The 23,627-nt window shown below is 42.4% G+C and overlaps 1 protein-coding gene across 1 annotated transcript in view; it reads right to left on the reverse strand.

Annotated features, from left to right (window-relative positions):
* Positions 1–6,698: 6,698 nt before the first annotated feature.
* Positions 6,699–23,627, reverse strand: part of LOC124124631 — a 70,970-nt gene continuing 54,041 nt past the window's right edge. The window contains exons 9-17 of the mRNA XM_048388471.1: positions 22,093–22,165; positions 18,652–18,920; positions 18,127–18,234; positions 17,898–17,984; positions 15,935–16,071; positions 15,133–15,261; positions 11,224–12,912; positions 9,249–9,302; positions 6,699–7,477 (exon numbers count right to left, since the gene is read on the reverse strand). Of these exons, the coding sequence (XP_048244428.1) occupies positions 7,303–7,477; positions 9,249–9,302; positions 11,224–12,912; positions 15,133–15,261; positions 15,935–16,071; positions 17,898–17,984; positions 18,127–18,234; positions 18,652–18,920; positions 22,093–22,165 (2,721 nt within the window). The 3' untranslated portion in view covers positions 6,699–7,302. The remainder of the gene's footprint in view (positions 7,478–9,248; positions 9,303–11,223; positions 12,913–15,132; positions 15,262–15,934; positions 16,072–17,897; positions 17,985–18,126; positions 18,235–18,651; positions 18,921–22,092; positions 22,166–23,627) is intronic.

Genomic DNA, 23,627 nt, shown 5'->3' on the forward strand with positions numbered 1-23,627 from the left:
TCCCGTACTCTGCTTCTGATTCGACTCATGTGTGGTGGGTGAGTGAGTTGGGTGTAACGCCGGAGTGTTAAGCTGTATGGTATTCCAGTTACATCACAGCGTGTCAGCTGAATGTGGGAGGAAAGCGCAAAGAGATGCTATCCAAGACGTTCACTACTTGGTGAAACCCACGAGCCCGGGCCCAAGGGTTGCAACTCTGCACAGCAAATCGCGCGCCTTAGACGACTGTGCCACCCGGGCCTCCGACTCATGTGTGATATCTAGAGCACAGAGAACAGTACTGAAAATACGACATGCTGTCATTTAACCCCAAACATTCAGAAAATCATTTTAAAAATGATGAATTAATGTTTGTCGTTAAGTTTACACTGTGCTTAAAATCTACCGGTTTTTTCGCTTTACAGTCATGACCAATTTACTTATCTCTCCCACTTTTAGAAGCGATCGTTTGGTGATTGTATTTATTTACGTTGCCCAGATACATCTTTGACGAATTATTTGAGACATTATTTAGAAGTTGTCGGATGACGGTATACATCCTTATACCTTGACAAACAAGACTGTCTTGCTTGACAGCGGTATAAGGATCCATAGCGAAACGTCGCCTATACAGTATTAAAGAAGTTGTTAGCCATAACTTGTGTCTACTAAGTCACAAGACACTTCCCTATGAAAAATATGATCGTCCAATTTACGACCTCTTCAAGTTGCGAGCGCATGTTCGAATCTCCAGAAATGACATGCTAGAATAATGTCTTATTGTGAAATAAACTACGCTTCGTTCTTCGTTGTTCTTGGAGTTGTATCGCGTGGTTGTTGTCAGCACGATGCTAAACAATGCTTATGGAATCCTGTTAACGCACGTTTTTATACACATTCTTGGGTAGTGAAATGCATGGGGTTTGCATAAAAGTCAACATTTGCATGGAATGCATGCTTTTCTGTTGCAGTTGCGTTTTTGTGAGTTGATTCCATTCATGTACTACAATATTGAAAACCAAACTATACTTGTTTGAAAAATACACTAAAATATTGGTGTCACAGGAACTTTTGTTGTTGAGTATATATCATTATAGTCTGTTGGCCACCAGCGGAAAAAAGGCTTAGTTTTGATTTTCGTTCACACATTTTCCTGTATACCCTTAACCTTTTCTATTGCATTAAGGAGATATCTGTACACAGTTTTCATTGGGTAGTAAGCTTGCAAGTGGAATTGCCAGGAATTTTCAGGGGGTCAAAATTGCATAAATTGAAGGACAAATGCATTAATGGGCATTTAAATCTGCCTTAACCATTGTACTATCCTATACAAAAAACAAAATGAAAACATATTACATAGGGGTTGAGATATTGTATACAATGTTACCCCACCCCCCAAAAACCAATTTTGACGAAAATGGCTTATTGAGATATGGTGGTAGATGATGTTGCTGTAATGGATGAGTGGGATAGTTGCAACAATGCTTAAAAACACCAAAATAGTAAACTCATAAAGAAAAAAAGATGTTTCAAGTTTTTCTGTGAGCATTTATGGTGGCCATCTTGAATTTCAAGATGGCCGCCAGTTTTACCTGTTTTCAAAATCAAGATCTTATATAGTTCTTCAACATGGTCATGTAATATATCATATGAACGCTTTTTTACATTGTCTTTTCAATGATGTACCTTATTCACTGACTTCTGTGGTAATCTTATCCCCCAATAATACAGCAAATGATATATTGAAAGCTAATTTCTCTAGCAACACCGACCAACCTCCAAAGTCGTATTTTAATAAAATGGACATCGTCTCACTCAAAACGAGACCTAGAGGAACTCCCACCACACAACCTCTACTCAGATGTCAGCACCAGTGCATCACGTGGTGGTCTGCACACAAAGGAAAGGCTGACATTCCACCACCAGAAGAGTATAGGTGGTCGTCTACTGAGGATGTCATAGAACCAATCCCAATGACCCAGGAATGAATGCCAGCACTGTGTCTTGAATTGCTCACCTGTAAATGCACAACAGGCAGATGCTCCTCATCCAGGTGTAGCTACGCCAAGAACATCATGGGATGTTCCCTTGGATGCAATTGTGGTATGTCATGCCTAAACAGAAACAACTTACCTACCTCTCCAGATGAGACAGTCTCTGACAGTGACTAGAGATGACATTATTTCACATTTTATTTTTAATACTTCATAATACTACAAGTATTCTAATGTCTGTTTTTTCAGTCAAATTATAAACTAGTGAAATGTTCAGACAAAAGTGCAGTATATCTACAATTTTGAGTGAAACGATGTCCATTTTATTAAAATACGACTTTGGAGGTTGGTCGGTGTTGCTAGAGAAATTAGCTTTCGATATATCATTTGTTGTATTATTGGGGGATAAGATTACCACAGAAGTCAGTGAATAAGGTACATCATTGAAAAGACAATGTAAAAAAGCCTTCATATGATATATTACAAGACCATGTTGAAGAACTAAAGTGCAGTATATCTACAATTTTGAGTGAAATTTTAATATAAATCTAAATTTGGGTATGGGTTGAAGTCGCGAGAGAAATTAGATTTCAATATTTCCTTTTTTCATTGTTGGGTGTCAATTTACCACAGGAGTCAGTGAATAATGTACATCATTGAAAATACAATGTAAAAGGCTTTCATATGATATATTACATGATCATGTTGAAGAACTATATAAGATCTTGATTTTGAAAACAGGTAAAAAATGGTGGCCATCTTGAAATTCAAGATGGCCACCATAAATGCTCACACAAAAACTTGAAACATCTTGTATACAATATCTCAACCCCTATGTAATATATTTCATTTTGTTTTTTGTATAGGATAGTACAATGGTTAAGGCAAATTTTAATGCCCAGTTATAGTGGTTTTATTGTCACAATTCAATGGAATTAGTGTTTTAACTACTCACAAGATTTGAAAATGAAGTAAAAAAACATGACTTTTACCAATGTTTCCACTGAGAATTAGAATAACAGTTAAATGAAGGAAAATGTGTGCCAAATTCAGATAACCGAACATATTACCTTATATCAAAGACATAATTTGGATAGTTTAATGACTTAATAAAAATGTTAAAGCCAATTTTGTCAAATTATGCATTTTTCCTTCAATTTACGCAATGTTGACCCCCTGAAAATTCCTGCACACACTTGCAAGCTTACTACCCAATAAAAATTGTGTACAGATACCTCCTTAATGCAATAGAAAAGGTTTAAGGTATGCAGGAAAATGTGGGAACGAAAATCTTGTTTTTCACCCCTGGCCAACTGACTATTAGTGGTGAAATCATGTTATTGACAAGTAATTCAAAAGTTCCTGTATGGACAGATTTCCAGGAAGTAACAATATAACACTTAATATAAATGCATATTGTTTATTTCAAGTGAAATTTGATTTGAATACAATGAATGATTTGTAAAACAAACCCATGACTCTGAACATGGAACAGGAAGTACACTTATTCTCATACCTTCTGTATTAAATACAAATTACAAATCTATCAAACATGGCACATCATTATTACATTGTAAATGTACTCTTCATTCACATATAATACATAGGGTCTGTGCCCAATGCTTCTCCTTGTATGTACTATGTGTGACCAGATATACAGTTACAAAAGTTTGCTCTTATATCCCTTAAAACTAGACAATAAAAAGTATGATGTTTTATTACCTTAAAAACCAAAATGTAACAGTAAAAAATATTCATAAAATATTTGATTGTAAAGTTGATTGATGTGGCAAATGGTTTTGTGTACTCTGAATTGGTAATTACCGGTACATGGACTGTTTGTTAGCATTCTAGAAGTTGGTGAGAAAAACGTTTGCATGTAGATTATTACTGTTATCAACACTGATATTGGTGTAAGAATCTACATCGAAATGACGCTATAGGCAATAGACCAGAAGATGCTGTCCATAAAGTTGTATGTTTTCCTCATTACAAGGAACTACATGACTATTTTAGAAATGGCAATTGCTGTTTTGAACATTTAATCAGTTTCCTAAGAAAAAATATGATTATGAATATTTTCCAATAGTGATCAGAGCTTTCAAAAAGTATTCACAATACAAACTTACAAAAAGAATCTATATGTACAATTTTTACATCTAGCACTTAAACAGAAAGCACATTTATTCAAGGCATCACAGGTTTTATTGTGACTTACACCTCCCACTGTTTCCCCTGGTGTGACTATTAATATGTAATATCAGTCTGGCTACTGGCCAACCAAATAAACACCAGGCTTGTCAAGGGAAATGAGAATAACATAAAGATGTGGCAATGAAATAATATAATAACATGTCATGAAAGGAATCAAGTGATATAATCATACACACAAAACGTAACTGAACGAGTGAATACTACACAGTCTTCCTCACACACAACTCCATGCCTGGGGCACTAGTAGTGTCTCAACTGAACCAGTCTGGACTATTTAACTGTTTTAAAATCGTACTATAAATACTAGCCTGTGACTAACATACAGTTCATCTTTGGTACAACTTCATGCCAGCAACACAATTCTACTTAGGATATGCTCAAAATTTGACACACAATCTTGTTTAAGATACTGCATAGTGAACAAATGCTTGCAGATCACACTAGAGAGATTGCTAAAGTTGTCTTTGTAGTAGAGGCTGAAGTCCTTTCATAAATAGGTGCAGGGTGGTTCAGTTGTGTCCCTTAGATGATCAAGGATCCTTAGATCAGATTTTGAAACTTCCATTGTTTGCACGTACCCAGGTCCATGGACCAAACCAAAGTGGTGAGTCTATCACTCCCTGACAACCCTGACAACCCTACTACCTCACTCACCGTGTCACTCTTACTGGCACATTATTTCTAGTTTTCTATGCAATGATGCTGGTATGAGTAATGCATGATTTGGTGAAATATAAATATCCTATGGTATTTACAATTTACAAATTATACTGTTGATAATGCAACATGTCAAAAATATTCCAAGTTGGAAGGCACATGTATCTGTTAAGATTGCATAATTTAAAACTTGATGAGAAGACTGAATTGTCGTTGACTGGTAACATGTACCACACTGACTGTTAATACCCGACAAAGGCATGCATAATACCACACTGACTGTATATACCAGACAAAGGTATGCATTATGCCACCCTGACTGTTAATGCCAGACAAAGGTATGCAATATTGTCTGTACATTGCTATGTGGTCCTCTGGATAACAAACATCTCATCAGACATAGCACGGGACAGATCACTGCAGCTGCCAGAACCAGGCAACATCTACCCCGGCTGTATCATCACACATTGTCATAAGAAAACACTTTGCATAAATCAGAAATAGTCACTGTATTACGAATCCTGCTGCAGTCCTTGTAACACAGAACTATATCCTGACAACATACAAGTAAACACCCACAGCTCGTGGTTACATTCCCAGAGACTTCAGAAGTGCTCATGTGCTGAATCCAAAACTTCAACTGGTAAATGTAATAGATGTCTCAGTCGTGTTAGACGGCACTTACACTTGAAGCATGTTTCGTGTGTATATCACTATCAGTACAGTCGGGTATGCAGTGATCTCAAGGTAATCTTAGTGTTAACCATTACGGAACACAATTGCTTCTGACAACTCTCATGCAGAGGACACTGATATTTATCGGTCGGTCGTCTATTGGATCCAAAGTCATGTAATTAAATATGTTGCAACTCTTGAGCTATCGTGCTTCAACTATTGACAATACATGCAGCAGCACAAAGTTGTCCATTGGAACAGCTTACACATTTAAATATAACCATCTGTTGCTACAGATACAATGGAGCCCAGGAGTGTTGTACAAGTAACACCAGTGCTGTGTAATCACAGGACCTCTGTCCTCACAGACTATTGTTGCTTGGTCCACAGAATTCATCCTCAAAGACATGTCTACAATGTACACATTGCAACAATATTTCCATCCAACATTGTACACATTGCAACAATATGTCCATCCAACATTGTACACATTGCAACAATATGTCCATCCAACATTGTACACATTGCAACAATATGTCCATCCAACATTGTACACATTGCAACAATATGTCCATCCAACATTGTACATATTACACCATGTCTATCCCAACATTGTACATATTACATGTCTATCCCAACATTGGAGACATTGCAACAATGTCCATCCTACATTGTACATATTACACCATGTCTATCCCAACATTGTACATATTACATGTCTATCCCAACATTGTACACATTGCAACAATGTCCACCCTACATTGTACATATAGCAACAAGAAGTCCATTCCAACATTGAACATATTGCAACATGTCTATCCTAACATTGTACACATTGCAACAATATTTCCACCCAACATTGTACACTCTGTAACAAGTCCATTCCAACATTATACATATTGCAACATGTCTATCCCAACATTGTACATGTTGCAACACATCTTTCCCAACAATGTACACATTGCAAAAGTCAAAGAAGCACACTGCATTTAACTTAGTCCAAAACTTGTCCCACTTTTGACATCTTCTCGAGGCAAGGGAGTTAAATGACTTTAAAAGTCCAGTTTCCACCCTTTCCGAACTAGGCTGGAATTCCTGGGCTCAATCCTAGCGCCACCAGTGGTTACTACAAGTTTCTTCCATAGGAGAGGTTTAGAAGGAACATATCAGATTCCACCTCTCGTATAACTTGCATTTGTTTCAAACAAAATGGCATAGCCCAGTCAAGACAATCTGATTGTTCATCAAGATCTTCATTGTGATAAAACAGGTCTTTCATAGTGGAGTGCATCAAATCATGTGAGCATCTTGATCAAAAACAAGAAAAGGCTTGCAAAACATCTGTTGACAAATTTTGGAGTGCGCATGCTTTGCAAATCACGCAATCGACCGAAATCTGCACGACAGTTTATGAACCGGATTTTGATCTTGTTGCACAAATTTTATTTGACTATGCATAGACTCGTTTGTCCAGCCAAAATGTAACTCCATTATACCAGCCTAGTTCGGCAGGGGTGGAATCTGGACTTTTATAGTCAGTTAGCTGTCTTGCCTCAGGAAGATGACTTTTGACAACTTTGAGACACTGTCCTGTCCATCAGGTGCCACTCAGCCACACATCTATTTAACACCCTCTGTCCATGGCAACACCTGTCAACATGTAATACCAGCATGGATTCCCACTATCCTGTCCTCGCTCCAAGGGCTCAATGATACAACTTCTAGTCGGATGCCATCTTTCCTAACACGAGCAAGCGAGGAAACTGTCGGAGACCTACTGATCCTATGCAGTACTACACGACTTCTGTTGCTCAACAAGTTTCACTAGTGGTATCTTAGTGTCATTGTTGTTGTTGAGAGCGGAGTTACCTCCCTTGTCGGTAGGTCCTGGAGGAATGTAGTGGATGCCATGCTCCCTGGCAAACTGGGCCTCTAGTTTGTCCATTCGCACCGAACCTCTGGAAACATCAGGAAATAATTATCTTCTAATTATGTCCAAACTCAATTTGACATGAATGTGAACAGGTAATGAACTATTTTGATAAATCTAGGATTATTTGCCTGACTCTGATAGTAATTAGTATATTACTGAATGACATTAAATGTTAATTATTGTTGACAAGCCAAAGTACTTTTCGTGAAGATGATATACAAAATTCCTGATGAAAACACATGTACATAATATGCATGATATTGTCAAAATTTAAACTGACCCGTTACTGACAAAAAACTTACAACCAAAACACTGTAGAATGCAAAAGCAAGGCCAATCTTATCACGTGAGGGTTAAAAGTTAATACCAAGCAATATATATGACTCAAAAGAAGTTAAAGAACACCCGATGTTTTCATATGACTACCGTGTGTCATGCCATGATTGGGTTTTCATGAACGTCTGTTGAGTAGTATAGATAGGAAGTCAGCATCATGGAAGCAGGTACAACATAAACGAAAGGACAACATCCTCCATCAGTCCTGGAACTCATGCTTACCCATATCCAGTTATTTGATGAAGTCAAGCAATGATGTTGATAGTTTTGTTAGCTGATATACAGATAGGTAATCAAATATATGAATAATAATCATACAAGCAAAAAGGTTCTCAGTCAATGACTTTTGAACAACTTGGGACGTTCCATCTCTAACATCTTGGCCATGATGTTATTCTTCAGATGCAGAGTACCTCATCGTCAGTACTTCACAGGTCTTCATACACCACGTTCCTTCATCACCTATGGATACATGCAACCTGTGTGTGTTGCAGTAGGGATGTGGGTCTGGTTTGAGGGGTCATGAAGTGAGGCTGTGTGTAAATGAGGGAAACTCTACTCCATGCATGGACTTGGTGCCAGCTCTACAAGTCCCGGACATGCAACCTGTGTGTGTTGCAGTAGGGATGTGGGTCTGGTTTGAGGGGTCATGAAGTGAGGCCGTGTGTAACTGAGGGAAACTCTGCTCCATGCATGGACTTGGTGCCAGCTCTACAAGTCCCGGACATGCAACCTGTGTGTGTTGCAGTAGGGATGTGGGTCTGGTTTGAGGGGTCATGAAGTGAGGCCGTGTGTAACTGAGGGAAACTCTACTCCATGCATGGACTTGGTGCCAGCTCTACAAGTGCCGGACATGAAGCAGTGTGCAGATTGTCACATGGATACGTTGCACGAGACATATGGCCAATGTTGTCTGATAGCTGATTGAGGTTTGATCCATCAGTTAAAATAGCAACTACACTGCATAGTGGCTGTATGTATACACAGGGGATGGCAGAACGTAGTGTATCAAAATCTGTGAACTATTGAAGATGACAGTCCCTGAGAACGAAGACTTCTTTTCTGCTTATGTACATATGATACTACAACAAAGCAGACAAGAGATGCTAGAAAAAGACAAAGCATCAAGGGCAGAATACAGACAGATATTAGGCATTTAGCTTTTCATTCCACATTGATGTGATTAATAGGAATTTACTGCCATCTAAAGTGTTCGGAATGTAGGAGGCCCTGGGGTCCTTGAGGTTTGCACCTACATTATTTTAATCTTGGGAACCAACAAACATTCAACACCAGTGTTATGACAAGGGCCCCTGGACCTCCAAGCTTAATTTCCAACACTGCATCTATAGATCATCAGATCATCCCAGAGTGCAAGTGACGTTCAAGGTCAGCGCTCTGTGCAGGCCACTACCACCACCACAAAGGGAGACAACTGCTGCTGCCAAAGGCTGACTCACCCTGGCTGTGGGTGGGGCGACGGCTTGACCCTGGGGAGGCTGGGAAGCAGCCCACTGCATGCAAACACCAAACAGGTTAGTCAACAACAAACAGGCACAACAGAGGAGATACATGAAAGAAATAGAATCAAATTAGTGAGTGAATGTTGTTTAATGCCTCAGCAATATTTCTGTTATTATAACCACCCAATGAGGTAATTCTCAGGAATCTGTTCTGACCAAGAATCTCACAGGGTCAACCCAGTTGACATGTGGTGAAACCTAACAACCTGAGACTGAAACAGGCTGTTAGGCCCATCAATATCTCCAGATAATGTCATTGGTCATGGAGTATTTAGTCACCTGTTGTCATTCTCATTGGGCAATGATTTTTACTCCCTTTGGTCCAGTCTGTTTGGCATTTTCACACCAATGAGTAGACATGTTGGCCGTGTGCTGCTCCGAATGAGCAACATCAACACACAGAGCGATATACATACGTAACAATAAGCAAGACATACACATAGAGTGTTTTATGAATATTATTCAGTTCATGTATGTGAGATGTCTGCACTCAATCAGTAAATAAACATCTGTATAGAAATTGGGCAATTGCAGGTTGTTATTGGAGGATTGTAGCTACCCAGGGAGAGGACATGTATCGTCTCCGCACCTACACAGGCTTTCTGTGTTTCCATACTTCCAGTCATCAAAGGACCACACACTGGAAATGTCACCAGTGTCTACCTGCCCTTGTTCAGCGCCACAGCGGTTGTTTGTCCATGTTCATAATTTACATCAAAGTACATGTGTGCATCAGAAACAAGACAATGTTTTACTCCCTGACTGTAACAGATGTCTAGATGAAGGTGCAGACAGGACGAGAGGGTAGAGACAGGGCGAGAGGGTAGAGACAGGTGGAGACAGGTAGAGACAGGTGGACAGGTGGAGGGATATTAATAACCTGATGTGCACATGAAGACACGGCATGCCAGCAACACAACAGGTGGAACAATGACAGAGAGATAGATTCTACAATACAATTACAGAAGATGAAGTCAGTAACAGAATTGATTTGAAGTGCATGGATTATCATGATGATTATAAGTCAAAGATTCAACATTAACTGGAAAATGTTGAGGTACCATTTGTTTTGTGATTGATACAAACTTTTTAGTTCCCCTTTCCTATTGCTAGAACACTGAATAAACAAATAAACAGCCAAACCCTGGTAATGAACCCCAGTGCCTAACTCTAGTTGTCTCCCTTTCCCCGTGACAGATCCGTGCACTTCAACAACGTCCAACAACAGCTACACAGCTCACAACTCCAATACGTACACTATGTCAGTGATACCCTGTCCTACCTACAGACAAGACAAAATGTGGACAAAATTCACCCATTAGTACAAAGTATGAGACTACATGCTGAACTGGCTCTCAAGTCTTTACATGTGACTTACAGAAATTCAAATAGAAATGTTCATTGATGAGTGAAAAGGCTTTAGACCTTAGTCAGCAGTTTTGAGCCATATGGTGGTCGTGGATCTGCGTGCCAGCGATGTGACATGTCCATCCACACAGTGGGGTACGATGAGACACTAACAATGCCAGGAAGGCAGACATTAGGGAGAACAGACTCCCATTTTGTCCCTCATACAATAAGCAATAGATAAAACACAATAACCACAGAGTACGCCTCTGGCTACATGGGGTTTAGAATAACAGATGTTACATATGATGGATGACTTTCCCCAACACATTCAACATGCAATGACAGCTGATCATCCTTGACAGTGTTACTTTGTTAATATACCACACTGTATTAATCACAGAATCCCATGAAACTTTTGAAATCCCAATTAGCTGACATGCAATTTATACACTGAGAATTGCACAAGATGCAGACCGTACATGCATCTAAGTACCACAGCATCATGAACTAGCTGACTGTTAATTATTCATTCATTGTTGGAACAGACTGAAGAAATACCTACTTCTTCTTCCCAAAGAAGTGCTTCAGTGACGACTTGAAAGTTTTCTTGGAACTGACATCCTCTGAGGATTTGGAAAGGTTCTCCATGGAATTATATCGTTTTGTTTTTTCCTTCTTTTTCTTGATATCTTTCTTGGCCTGAAGACCATCAGTTTCCTCGGGGGACGTGTGCAGGTCTGGGGCGAAGTCAGCCGGGCGTGGCTGGGGGAAGGGAGAGGACAACCTGTTTGTGTTTCGTGTCCTCGAGTTAAATCTGTCGGACTTTTGCCTCTCGACATCAGCTGGTTTGTTCAGGGGTTTGTGATTTGACAGCAACCTCTCATCAAACGAAAGCACAGAGTTCTCAAAGGGGTTTATGTCAAGCCTTGAGTTCCTGGAGTGTGAGGAGAAGCCAGGGTGGGAGGTGTTACCGTTGGTGTCCGACACAGAGTTGTGAGTTGGGGTGAGGATAGGGACGGCCGCTGGAGGAACTCTCCTCAACTCTGTGTCGGAGGAATGTGAGGGGGACTGTGACTGACTGGTGGGAAGGATGTCCGAGCTCTCCTCCATCTTAAGTTCACTGTTCCGAGACTCGGACCTCACAGACTCATCAAAGGAGGAGTTTGGTTGGTCGGAGGAATCGGAGCACAAGACTGGCTGCTGTATGTGAGCTTCCCCCGTGTCACTCCGAGCGTCCTGCACAGACTCCAGGTTGAGCTGGAGGTCTGATGTATGCATGCTGCGATCACTCTTGTTGTGGCTGGAGGCCGACTCTATCCCAGGCCCCTGGTCCTCAGAGCCTGGAGAAGTGATCTGAGTGTCGAAGCCTTGCGACATGGTCCTCTGTGTGATCCCGTCCTGGAGTGCAACATTGGCCTGGTCACTCAGACTATCAGCTAAAGACACAGCTAGGTCAAGGTCGTCCGTGTAGCGTGGGTCGGACTGACTACTGTCAATGTAATGCCGGTTCGGGTCGCTGTATTTTAAGTTATGAGCACTAGTAATACCGTGTTCCTCGTCACCATACACACCATAATTACTACCCGGAATTCCATGGAAGCTGTCAGGGTAACTCTCCCGCCTCTGTCCGTTCACTCGGATTCGGGGGGAGTCATGTGGGAAGGGGGAGAAAGACCTCTGGGCTGGGAAGGAGTTATTGAGATGTGAAGAATGAATCGTTGACGATGAATGAGAAGTGTTTATAGTACCAGGCATGGATCTGTTCATCACACCGTCCTGATGACGGCGACTGATGACTTGATGATGACTGGGGCGACTACGGTTGTTGGGCACACCGGGCAAGCCCATGGCTGACTGGGGTCGACTGTGGAGGTGTTCATGGCTATGACGGAGCTGGGATGATTCATGGCGCGAGATGAAGTCGATGGCTGATGCGGGACGATGTTTGTGGTGTGGGAGGCTGTAGGTGGTGGCATAGTCAGGGGGCAAGTTGGTCTGACTCCCGGTCTGATAGTAACCCCCCTGACGATCCCCCTTTTTCTTGAGCTTGTATCGCTTGTGGTGACTCATCTTGTCTGATGTCGAAGGTCGCACTGTGAATGAGCCATCTCCTTGATACCCCTGTGGCAGTTGACCAGTGGAATGCCGGCCAAAGGTCAGGTCTGGCTGACTCTGTGCTGACAGCCGTGGCTGAGCTCCGCGACCCTCACGGTAGTTGCTAGTCATCTCCACCCAGTCAGGGGTGTAGCTTCTGGAAGTAGAGCCAGTTCAGTCAGTGGTGTAGGAAGAATACATACATATCAATGGTAACTGCAACAATTTTCTTTCAACTGGAGGACATAATGAGTGAGTGAGTGAGTTGGGTTTAACAGTAATTGCATTTAACCGTACCATATTTTCTCGAGTATAGTGCGCACTTTTTAAAAAAAACCACAGCTGTGTAGAAGGGGGTGCGCATTATACATGAATTAATGAGTTTTGATGTTTTTTCTCCCATGGAAAGACATTACCGTGAGCACGTAACACCGGAAATACCATGTCAACAAATCCATACTGAAGTTCGCAAATTATTCATGTAATTACACTGTCTGGCTATAAAAAGTGTTCTTTGTATATCTGGACTTATGTTTGTAACTTATTTCATTAATTTTATTCAAAATTCCTTTTAATATTGTTTTAATTAATTTCGGCGAAATCGTGTGTGAAGCGATCGGAAGATCGCACAACTCACCGTTATTAACATCAACCACGGTCAGATTACCGCTATTGACGCCTTGAAACGAACTTTAGTTGACAGAGAATGGATACATATATCATAAATGCCATACTTTGATTTGTAAAAAGTCATATTTGTTTTTGTTGGACGATTCTATGTCAACACATAATTCTCACGATCACACAATCACGTGCACGGGAGCCTTGACGGTGACTGGTCAGACTGGATAGAAAACAATGCCTAGCTGAACAAAAAATACAATTAAACGGTAAATCAACAGGTCTGGTGATATTTTATCTCAAATTTCGAATTTGTACTGATGAAGTTTCTTATCACCCGTTCGTTTGCCGGACTTCACTGAAGGGGTACGGTGTAATTTTTTTCCGCGCATAATATTCAAATTTCTTTTTTTTCCAAAATATTGAAGCCGCCAGAGGGGTGTGTGCATTATACATGGGTGGCACTATACTCAACAAAATACGGTATTCCAGGTATATCACGGTGTGTCAGCTTAATGTTGGAGGAAAGCAGGACGTTCTCAGATGTTTACCACTTGGGTGAAACCAACGAGCACATAATCGAAACATAATCGGGGCGAACCGGGATTTGAACCCACAATCATAGGTTTCTGTCGAGCGCAAGGGACCCAAGTCCGCACAGCGAATCGCGGCGCCTTAGACGACTGGGCCACCCATGCCCCAGGACATAATGACTATTACAGAGGAATTTGTCTTGTACTGACAGGGATGGAAACCAAGTCAAAAACTAAACAAGCCTAGAGGGCTAGTGGGATTTTGTTTCTGCTAGTCCTGCAAAAAAGGTCACAAGTCTGTATAAAATAAGAAGCCTCCCCCACCCCATCCCACCACAGTGCTGACTGTACCCTTTGTAGCCCTGCTGAGGGTCCTACTCTCCCCCCCACTCATCCCACAACCTCACATCACCCCCCAGTGCTGACTGTACCTGTTGTCGCCCTGCTGAGGGTCCTGCTCTCCCCCCCACTCATCCCACAACCTCACATCACCCCCCAGTGCTGACTGTACCTGTTGTCGCCCTGCTGAGGGTCCTGCTCTCCCCCCCACTCATCCCACAACCTCACATCACCCCCCAGTGCTGACAGTACATGTTGTCACCCTGCTGAGGGTCCTACTCTCCCCCCCACTCATCCCACAACCTCACATCACCCCCCAGTGCTGACAGTACATGTTGTCACCCTGCTGAGGGTCCTGCTCTCCCCCCCACTCATCCCACAACCTCACATCACCCCCCAGTGCTGACAGTACATGTTGTCACCCTGCTGAGGGTCCTGCTCTCCCCCCCACTCATCCCACAACCTCACATCACCCCCCAGTGCTGACAGTACATGTTGTCACCCTGCTGAGGGTCCTGCTCTCCCCCCCACTCATCCCACAACCTCACATCACCCCCCAGTGCTGACGGTACATGTTGTCACCCTGCTGAGGGTCCTGCTCTCCCCCCCACTCATCCCACAACCTCACATCACCCCCCAGTGCTGACAGTACATGTTGTCGCCCTGCTGAGGGTCCTGCTCTCCCCCCACCTCATCCCACAACCTCACACCACCCCCTCCGTGCTGACTGTACCTGTTGTAGCCCTGCTGAGGGTGCTGCTCCTCCCCCCCACAACCTCACACCACCCCCCAGTGCTGACTGTACATGTTGTAGCCCTGCTGATGGTCATGCTCTCCCCCCACTCATCCCACAACCTCACATCACCCCCCAGTGCTGACTGTACCTGTTGTAGCCCTGCTGAGGGTGCTGCTCCTCCCCGTTGGAGTGGATGCCACTGTCCCTGGCGCTGGCTGGTTGACCGGTGTCGCAGCTGCTGCCGCTAGGACTTGACCGCACCGAAGGAGCAACCATCCTACAAACATAACCACAATACAACCATCCTATAATCACAACCACAATACAATAGTCACCTTCAACTTCAGATCAGCGAAGTAAGAATTGGTCTCAGCCAATGTCTGCTGTTCAGCCTACTCATTGTGGCCACTTGATCCTGTAAGTCGTATCAAAGCAAACGGTTCTGGTTTCTTCCCCACATAAACACACAGTGCGTGTCCAACATTTGCCACACCTTTTCAACAGGTATTTAGTTTAACCAACATGATCGATAAAAGGAACAAATCAAAGTAAATTTACTGGTGCTATCTGAAACCTTATTCAGGCAAACGTTAGATCGCTTGAGAAATTGCACCAATGGACTCAATATCTCTTGCTGACGTGTTATTTTCAAAGTGATCATATCACTGATCTCACCTGATTGTGTCCTTGTCGTGGCTGACGGTGTGCGTGATCTCATCACTGAACTCACCTGATTGTGTCCTTGTCGTGGCTGACGGTGTGCGTGATCTCATCACTGAACTCACCTGATTGTGTCCTTGTCGTGGCTGACGGTGTGCATGATCTTATCACTGAACTCACCTGATTGTGTCCTTGTCGTGGCTGACGGTGTGCGTGATCTTATCACTGAACTCACCTGATTGTGTCCTTGTCGTGGCTGACGGTGTGCGTGATCTCATCACTGAACTCACCTGATTGTGTCCTTGTCTTGACTGACGGTGTGAGTGATCTCATCACTGAACTGGTCGACGAAGCTGCGGAGTCTAGTCAGGGTGCACTGCAGGGTATACTGGTCCGGGTGCGACACTGCTGTGTTCTTCAACAGTTGCTGTAACCATGACAGAGTGGTATGTTGGGAAGGCAGGGCTACAGACAGGAACAGTGCATTGACCAGCAGAGGAGCACCCTGAATATCTTCTCACTGGGAATTGGCATAAGCTAGTTTCAGGTGTATGAATCATACAGTGATCCCTCGCTATTGTGTTCTTCGATAAAGCGCTACCTTGGTTACTACGCGCGGTAACGCATGGCTCCCAAAATTTATGTACACTTTTAATACTGAGAGTTTTACACAGACATAATTGTATTGTTGTTCGTTGTTCATTTGCACATAACGCTTCTAATTGCATAATCAACCGTTTATCGCTGAATGGAGTTCTAATAATCTGTTTGAAAACATCCGCGGCAAGTCCCGGAAATACGATTGTTCAACTAGTTAACTTTTCACACTATACATCCTTTGATCTTAGAAGCGCATGCATGCAATAAAAGAGAACCACAAGCGAAGTTTATATTCTTAATTAGTGGGCAATCCAATTTGAGGCGACACTGTCACACACATGTAGTTGCTGTCACAACACGGCGGTCATTCATTTCGTAATCGCGCTTTCGTAACATCGCCTGTTTTTTTCCGTAGTTATAACAAGCGATTTCATTGGATTAAAATTTGTTTCTAATGACGCTTTCTTGCCGAAATCTGCTACAAGTTTCGTGATTGGTCAATTTTGGGCACGGGACCTCAGGCAGCCAATCAAATTATAGCTGATACCAAGCTCGTGTTTGATAAATTTCAGAAGTTGGCGAAAGATTTTTTGTTAAATCGTATTATTCTGAACGTTTTAAGCAGGAAATCACGATATATATTAAAAATACGGAACTTCATGAATGTATCGTGCTAGGGTACGAGCTGTGACAAAGATTTTTCATGCATATATTTTTGCATTAAACGTGTCCGAGCCGAGAATTCAAGGCGACGAAAGCCGAGATGTCATTTGACTTACATTACACGCGATCGCACGAAACTATGGAAATAATAACTTAGATGTAAGTTTGATTACTTTTAGATATATTTTTGTTGATTTTATTTATCACTCTGTATAATATATTTAAAGATTTGCTTAAAACATCTTTATTTTGCTCTTTGATATGTTCGATGCGGACCCGTTGTCGAAATGTGTGTCCGAGAATTTTATTTTCAATAACATCGTGGGAAATAGTGAATAATTTTTTAATTTATCGATAAAAAATGATAAATTGAAATGGAATACGTATTTCAGACATTGTGAAATGTGACAGATTTAATAAATGAATGATATTACAGGTAGATCTAGGTCCATAAAAATATACTATTTTGACGTGACGTGAGATAAACACATATTGATGATTTGAGATTTGCCGAGCGCGCTCCCCCGCCTCGGCCTCGGTTAAACGGCTCATCGTCTATAACGTCCACCAATTATTTGGACCCCATTGGTAGCGTTGTAGCGAGGGACCACTGTACTTACATTATAGCAAAAATGTTAGTGAATGTAGTTTACTGTGTGTCTACTGTGTGTCTACTGTGTGTCTACTGGTTGTCTACTGTGTGTCTACTGTGTGTCTACTGTGTGTCTACTGAGTGTCTACTGTGTGTCTACTGTGTGTCTACTGAGTGTCTACTGTGTGTCTACTGAGTGTCTACAGTGTGTCTACTGAGTGTCTACTGAGTGTCTACTGTGTGTCTACTGTGTGTCTACTGAGTGTCTACTGTGTGTCTACTGTGTGTCTACTGAGTGTCTACTGAGTGTCTACTGAGTGTCTACTGTGTGTCTACTGTGTGTCTACTGTGTATCTACTGAGTGTCTAGTGAGTGTCTACTGTGTGCGCTGTGTGTACCTGCAGGAGCAGCGAGTACTGGGGTATCCTCCGTATGGGAGCTGTCAGCAGAGAGACGATGTCTCCAGAGTTGGGCCGGTCTTCCCTCTGGAATAAAACATCATTTATAAACTCATGCAGTCTGAACTTTACTTGTTAACCAAGACTCATAACCAAATGACACTGATTCATCTTTATTCATCTTAAACACATGGCTTCATGACAACAGCACTAGAACACCTGTGCCCACCTTAATGAAGTCCCGGAACTTCCTGGACTGGGTGACCTGTCTGCGCAGACAGTTGACGGCGGCGGGGAAGTCAGACAGGTACTCCTTGTACAGCGACATCAGGTTGCCCTGGCGACGAACAAATAAGAGGGACTAAGTAATACAAATCTGCAGTCACAGCTCTAAATCTTGAATGGTAAGTCAGTGGGTATTACATAATGCTGGGATGAAGAAGTCGTCACAAGACAATACACAATACATTATCACCTCAGTCTGACTGAGACTGAAGTTACTCTTCCGAACCCTGAGCCTTGTTAATTTTATTCTGGTCCAGTAAGTTTATTCAGTGATGATCTACTAAAAACAGGACTAGAATTTGCTTTTGGAACGGATCCACCAGATCTTTTTAAAGGCATGGGTACTGAGGGCCTATTCTAAGCCAAACAGGACAAAGTAAAAGTCTTGGCGATATGTAAAAGACTTGTAACCCAAAGATGACATTGTGGAGTGGATCTCTTATAACAGCCGGCGCCACAAGCTACTCACAGTCTGGCTGTCTGTCATCTTAGCAAAGACGTCACCGACCATGCCACCCCAGCTCCAGCGCTGTAGCCGGTCCTCCAGGACATGCAGGATGTGGCAGTGCTCCTCGTACAGCTGCTGCAGCGACGGCGGCAACAGCAGGTTAAGCTCCCGTGTGCTCACGTACAGCCCCTCCTGCAGCGGGGTGAGATAGCCGTCTAGCAGCGCCCACAGCTGGCTGCAGTACTCACGCTCAGAGTCGACGATGTCCTGCACTGACTGCTGTCTCTCTGCTGAAGGGAGAGTCAGTACTGGGTCATCACTCAGTGGTCATCAACGCAGGTGTCATTACAGGCGGATTTATACACAGGTGTCATTACAGGCAGATTTATACACAGGTGTCATTACAGGGGGATTTACACACAGGTGTCATTACAGGGGGATTTATACACAGGTGTCATTACAGGCAGATTTATACACAGGTGTCATTAAAGGCGGATTTATACACAGGTGTCATTATAGGCAGATTTATACACAGGTGTCATTACAGGCAGATTTATACACAGGTGTCATTACAGGCAGATTTATTCACAGGTGTCATTACAGGCAGATTTATACACAGGTGTCATTACAGGCAGATTTATACACATGTGTCATTAAAGGCAGATTTCTAAACAGGTGTCATTACAGGCAGATTTCTACACAGGTGTCATTACAGGCAGATTTATACACAGGTGTCATTACAGGTGGATTTATACAGAGGTGTCATTACAGGATTTATACACAGGTGTCATTACAGGGGGATTAATACAAAGGTGTCTTTACAAGTGGATTAATACACAGGTGTCATTACAGGTGGATTTATACACAGGTGTCATTACAGATGGATTTATACACAGGTGTCTTTACAGGGGGATTTATACACAGGTGTCATTACAGGGGGATTTATACAAAGGTGTCATTACAGGGGGATTTATACACAGGTGTCATTACAGGGGGATTTACACACAGGTGTCATTACAGGGGGATTTATACACAGGTGTCATTACAGGGGGATTAATACACAGGTGTCATTACAGGCAGATTTCTACACAGGTGTCATTACAAGTGGATTTATACACAGGTGTCATTACAGGGGGATTAATACACATGTGTCATTACAGGGGGATTAATACACAGGTGTCATTACAGGGGGATTTACAGTTTTACACACAGGTGTCATTACAGGTGGATTTATACACAGGTGTCATTACAGGGGGATTAATACAAAGGTGTCTTTACAAGTGGATTAATACACAGGTGTCATTACAGGGGGATTTATACACAGGTGTCATTACAGGTGGATTTATACACAGGTGTCATTACAGGTGTCTTTACAGGGGGATTTATACCAGGGGTCCGGTAAATTTAAAATCCCAATTGGACATTTGCATTTAGGCCACGCCCCCTTCAAATAGCGTATTTTAGTACGACTTTTCACACACATTACAAGTCACGTATTCATAATATGATGAATTATGAATTATTTCAATTTAAATTGTTTAATTCACCGGACAATTAATAACAAATAATATCATTTTAGATTTACATGGAAAACATACGTTTGTTTCTGTTATAATAACGATCTGTTAACGTAGTGAACGGTCTAATTAATATTCATGAGTTATATTCATGAGTCTGCTCAAGTGTACACGTTGTAACATTTGGATCGAGACTATTATCCCATATTTGGTTATCACGTGACCTCACGGGAAAAGGTTTTTTTTAAACAAGATTTTTTTAAAAACAAGACAGATAATTTAATCACACATACTAAAATATCGTTGATAGCAATAGTTATTTGAATACGTTTTTCATCTGTACTTAATTATTGACCATAAAAAAATTGGATATCGATCGTCCGAGAAAGCAAAATGGCGGTCAATCAAGATTCAATATACGACTAGCTACTGAATCTGCAAATCCTCATTGTATGTCAACCAAGTGAAAGTTGTTAACCACGACTTACAAAATGATCGTCCAGACTTTGAGGGTTTGGCAGATCTGCTCGACTGATCTGCATCGGTCGACTGGCTGTCGTCACGCTTTCGCTTCTTGTCTGAGGTTACGTATCGTAGCATTGTGAGGATAATGAGGTACATCGATGATGCAAGGTGTTAATGTACAGTTGTAAACTCACTCAAATTAACAAGATGTTCTCAGTAATTAATCCTCGATTAATCAGTGTCAACTCAGTTTATTGCCTATTACAGTGATTGACCGATTGGACTATCATGTAGGTACGATGTATTTACAGCAATCAAAACAAACAAAGCTTGTCAGTGAAGTTAATCGTCATTGTGTTGCAACTGCAGACAGAAACTGCTCAGTCCTAACTGTTGATCATGTCCGGTCAAAATTTAAGAATGTCCGGACAATACTTTTTAAAATGTCCGGTAAGCAATATTTTAAAACGGACATTTGAGATTCCCAATCGGACATGTCCGGCGCATATGACGGTTTCCCGACCCCTGATTTATACACAGGTGTCTTTACAGGGGGATTTATACACAGGTGTCATTACAGGCAGATTTATACACAGGTGTCATTACAGGCAGATTAAGAGTAATTCTTATGAAAAGGCCACTAGTCATTAACATTAACAAACAATTAGCTGCAAACATATAGCTGCTAGCTGAAGCAATTATTCCCAAAATCCAACGTTCAAGGAGAGAAGAGCTTAGTAATCAAAACATGTGTTTGGCTAAATGAGCTATTTCAGATCCATGGATACAATTCTACAAATTAGATGCTGAATACTTGGCATTTGTTTTTTCAACTTTGTACACCACTATCCCACATGACAAACATAAAGTAAAACACAACTACATTCCTTGATCCATGGGGCTTTTGTTACCAAATGTGGTGACCAGAGATATAGTTACATATTTATCAGGTCTATTTATCAAAATGAAAGCAAATGCCATCTGTAGTTTACTGAGAAAACAATACGTGAATTGCTTGACTTCCACATTGATAACATCTAGGTAAACATTTGGGGTAAGACAGTCAGGCAAGAAGTAGGCATCCCCATGGGCACTAATGCTCTCCCCTTGTACAATCAATTCTGCTTTTGGCAGAGATCTCTTATGAATATGGAAAGGGTTTTGTTGCTTTTATTCACAAGGAATACACCACACTGATATGGATGACAACTGCATTCTAAGGTTAAGCTACACTGCTCTTTGCTCCTTCATCTGATCCTCAGATCAATGTGGCAATGTGATGCAAGGAACTCAAACAGAAACAAATATCAATCCACAAAACTAATGTCATCTACTCAAAGCCATGTTTATAGACTTGTAGTGTACTAATGCTGTATTCATTGGCCTGCATAAATAATGGCCAGCTCAGGAAGATAATACTGTCCTATATTGACACAAATGAAGGGGTCCCATCTGATGCCTGATGTGGAATTGCACCTACCTGTGTCTCTAGTTTGGTAGTCTGTATAGGCCTCAGGAGCAGACATCTGATGACTGGACTTTTCACCTGAATTCTGCAATGGACAAGTGAATGCACATTAAAATGTTGAGAGACAAGTGATGGAGGATGGAGGGGTTGAGAGACAGGTGATGGAGGATGGAGAGGTTGAGAGACAAGTGATGGAGGATGGAGGGGTTGAGAGACAGGTGATGGAGGATGGAGGGGTTGAGAGACAGGTGATGGAGGATGGAGGGGTTGAGAGACAGTTGATGGAGGATAGAGGGGTTGAGAGGCAAGTGATGGAGGATGGAGGGGTTGAGAGACAGGTGATGGAGAATGGAGGGGTTGAGAGACAAGTGATGGAGGATGGAGAGGTTGAGAGACAAGTGATTGAGGATTGAGGGGTTGAGAGACAAGTGATGGAGGATGGAGGGGTTGAGAGACAGGTGATGGAGAATGGAGGGGTTGAGAGACAAGTGATGGAGAATGGAGGGGTTGAGAGACAAGTGATGGAGGATGGAGAGGTTGAGAGACAAGTGATTGAGGATGGAGGGGTTGAGAGACAAGTGATGGAGAATGGAGGGGTTGAGAGACAAGTGATGGAGGATGGAGGGGTTGAGAGACAGGTGATGGAGAATGGAGGGGTTGAGAGACAAGTGATGGAGAATGGAGGGGTTGAGAGACAAGTGATGGAGAATGGAGGGGTTGAGAGACAGGTGATGGAGGATGGAGAGGTTGAGAGACAAGTGATTGAGAATGGAGGGGTTGAGAGACAAGTGATGGAGGATGGAGGGGTTGAGAGACAAGTGATGGAGAATGGAGGGGTTGAGAGACAAGTGATGGAGGATGGAGGGGTTGAGAGACAGGTGATGGAGAATGGAGGGGTTGAGAGACAAGTGATGGAGAATGGAGGGGTTGAGAGACAAGTGATAGAGAATGGAGGGGTTGAGAGACAGGTGATGGAGAATGGAGGGGTTGAGAGACAGGTGATGGAGGATGGAGAGGTTGAGAGACAAGTGATTGAGAATGGAGGGGTTGAGAGACAAGTGATGGAGGATGGAGGGGTTGAGAGACAGGTGATGGAGGATGGAGGGGTTGAAAGACAAGTGATGGAGAATGGAGGGGTTGAGAGGCAAGTGATGGAGGATGGAGGGGTTGAGAGACAAGTGATGGAGAATGGAGGGGTTGAGAGACAAGTGATGGAGGATGGAGAGGTTGAGAGACAAGTGATTGAGGATGGAGGGGTTTGGAGACAAGTGATGGAGAATGGAGGGGTTGAGAGACAAGTGATGGAGGATGGAGGGGTTGAGAGACAAGTGATGGAGGATGGAGGGGTTGAGAGACAAGTGATGGAGGACGGAGGGGTTGAGAGACAGGTGATGGAGGATGGAGGGGTTGAGAGACAAGTGATGGAGAATGGAGGGGTTAAGAGGCAATTGATGGAGGATGGAGGGGTTGAGAGACAGGTGATGGAGGGGTTGAGAGACAGGTGATGGAGAATGGAGGGGTTGAGAGACAAGTGATGGAGGATGGAG

Source organism: Haliotis rufescens, unplaced genomic scaffold, assembly GCF_023055435.1.
Source record: "Haliotis rufescens isolate VD_foot unplaced genomic scaffold, xgHalRufe1.0.p SCAF_72, whole genome shotgun sequence".
In the NCBI taxonomy this organism is placed as follows: Eukaryota; Metazoa; Mollusca; class Gastropoda; order Lepetellida; family Haliotidae; genus Haliotis; species Haliotis rufescens.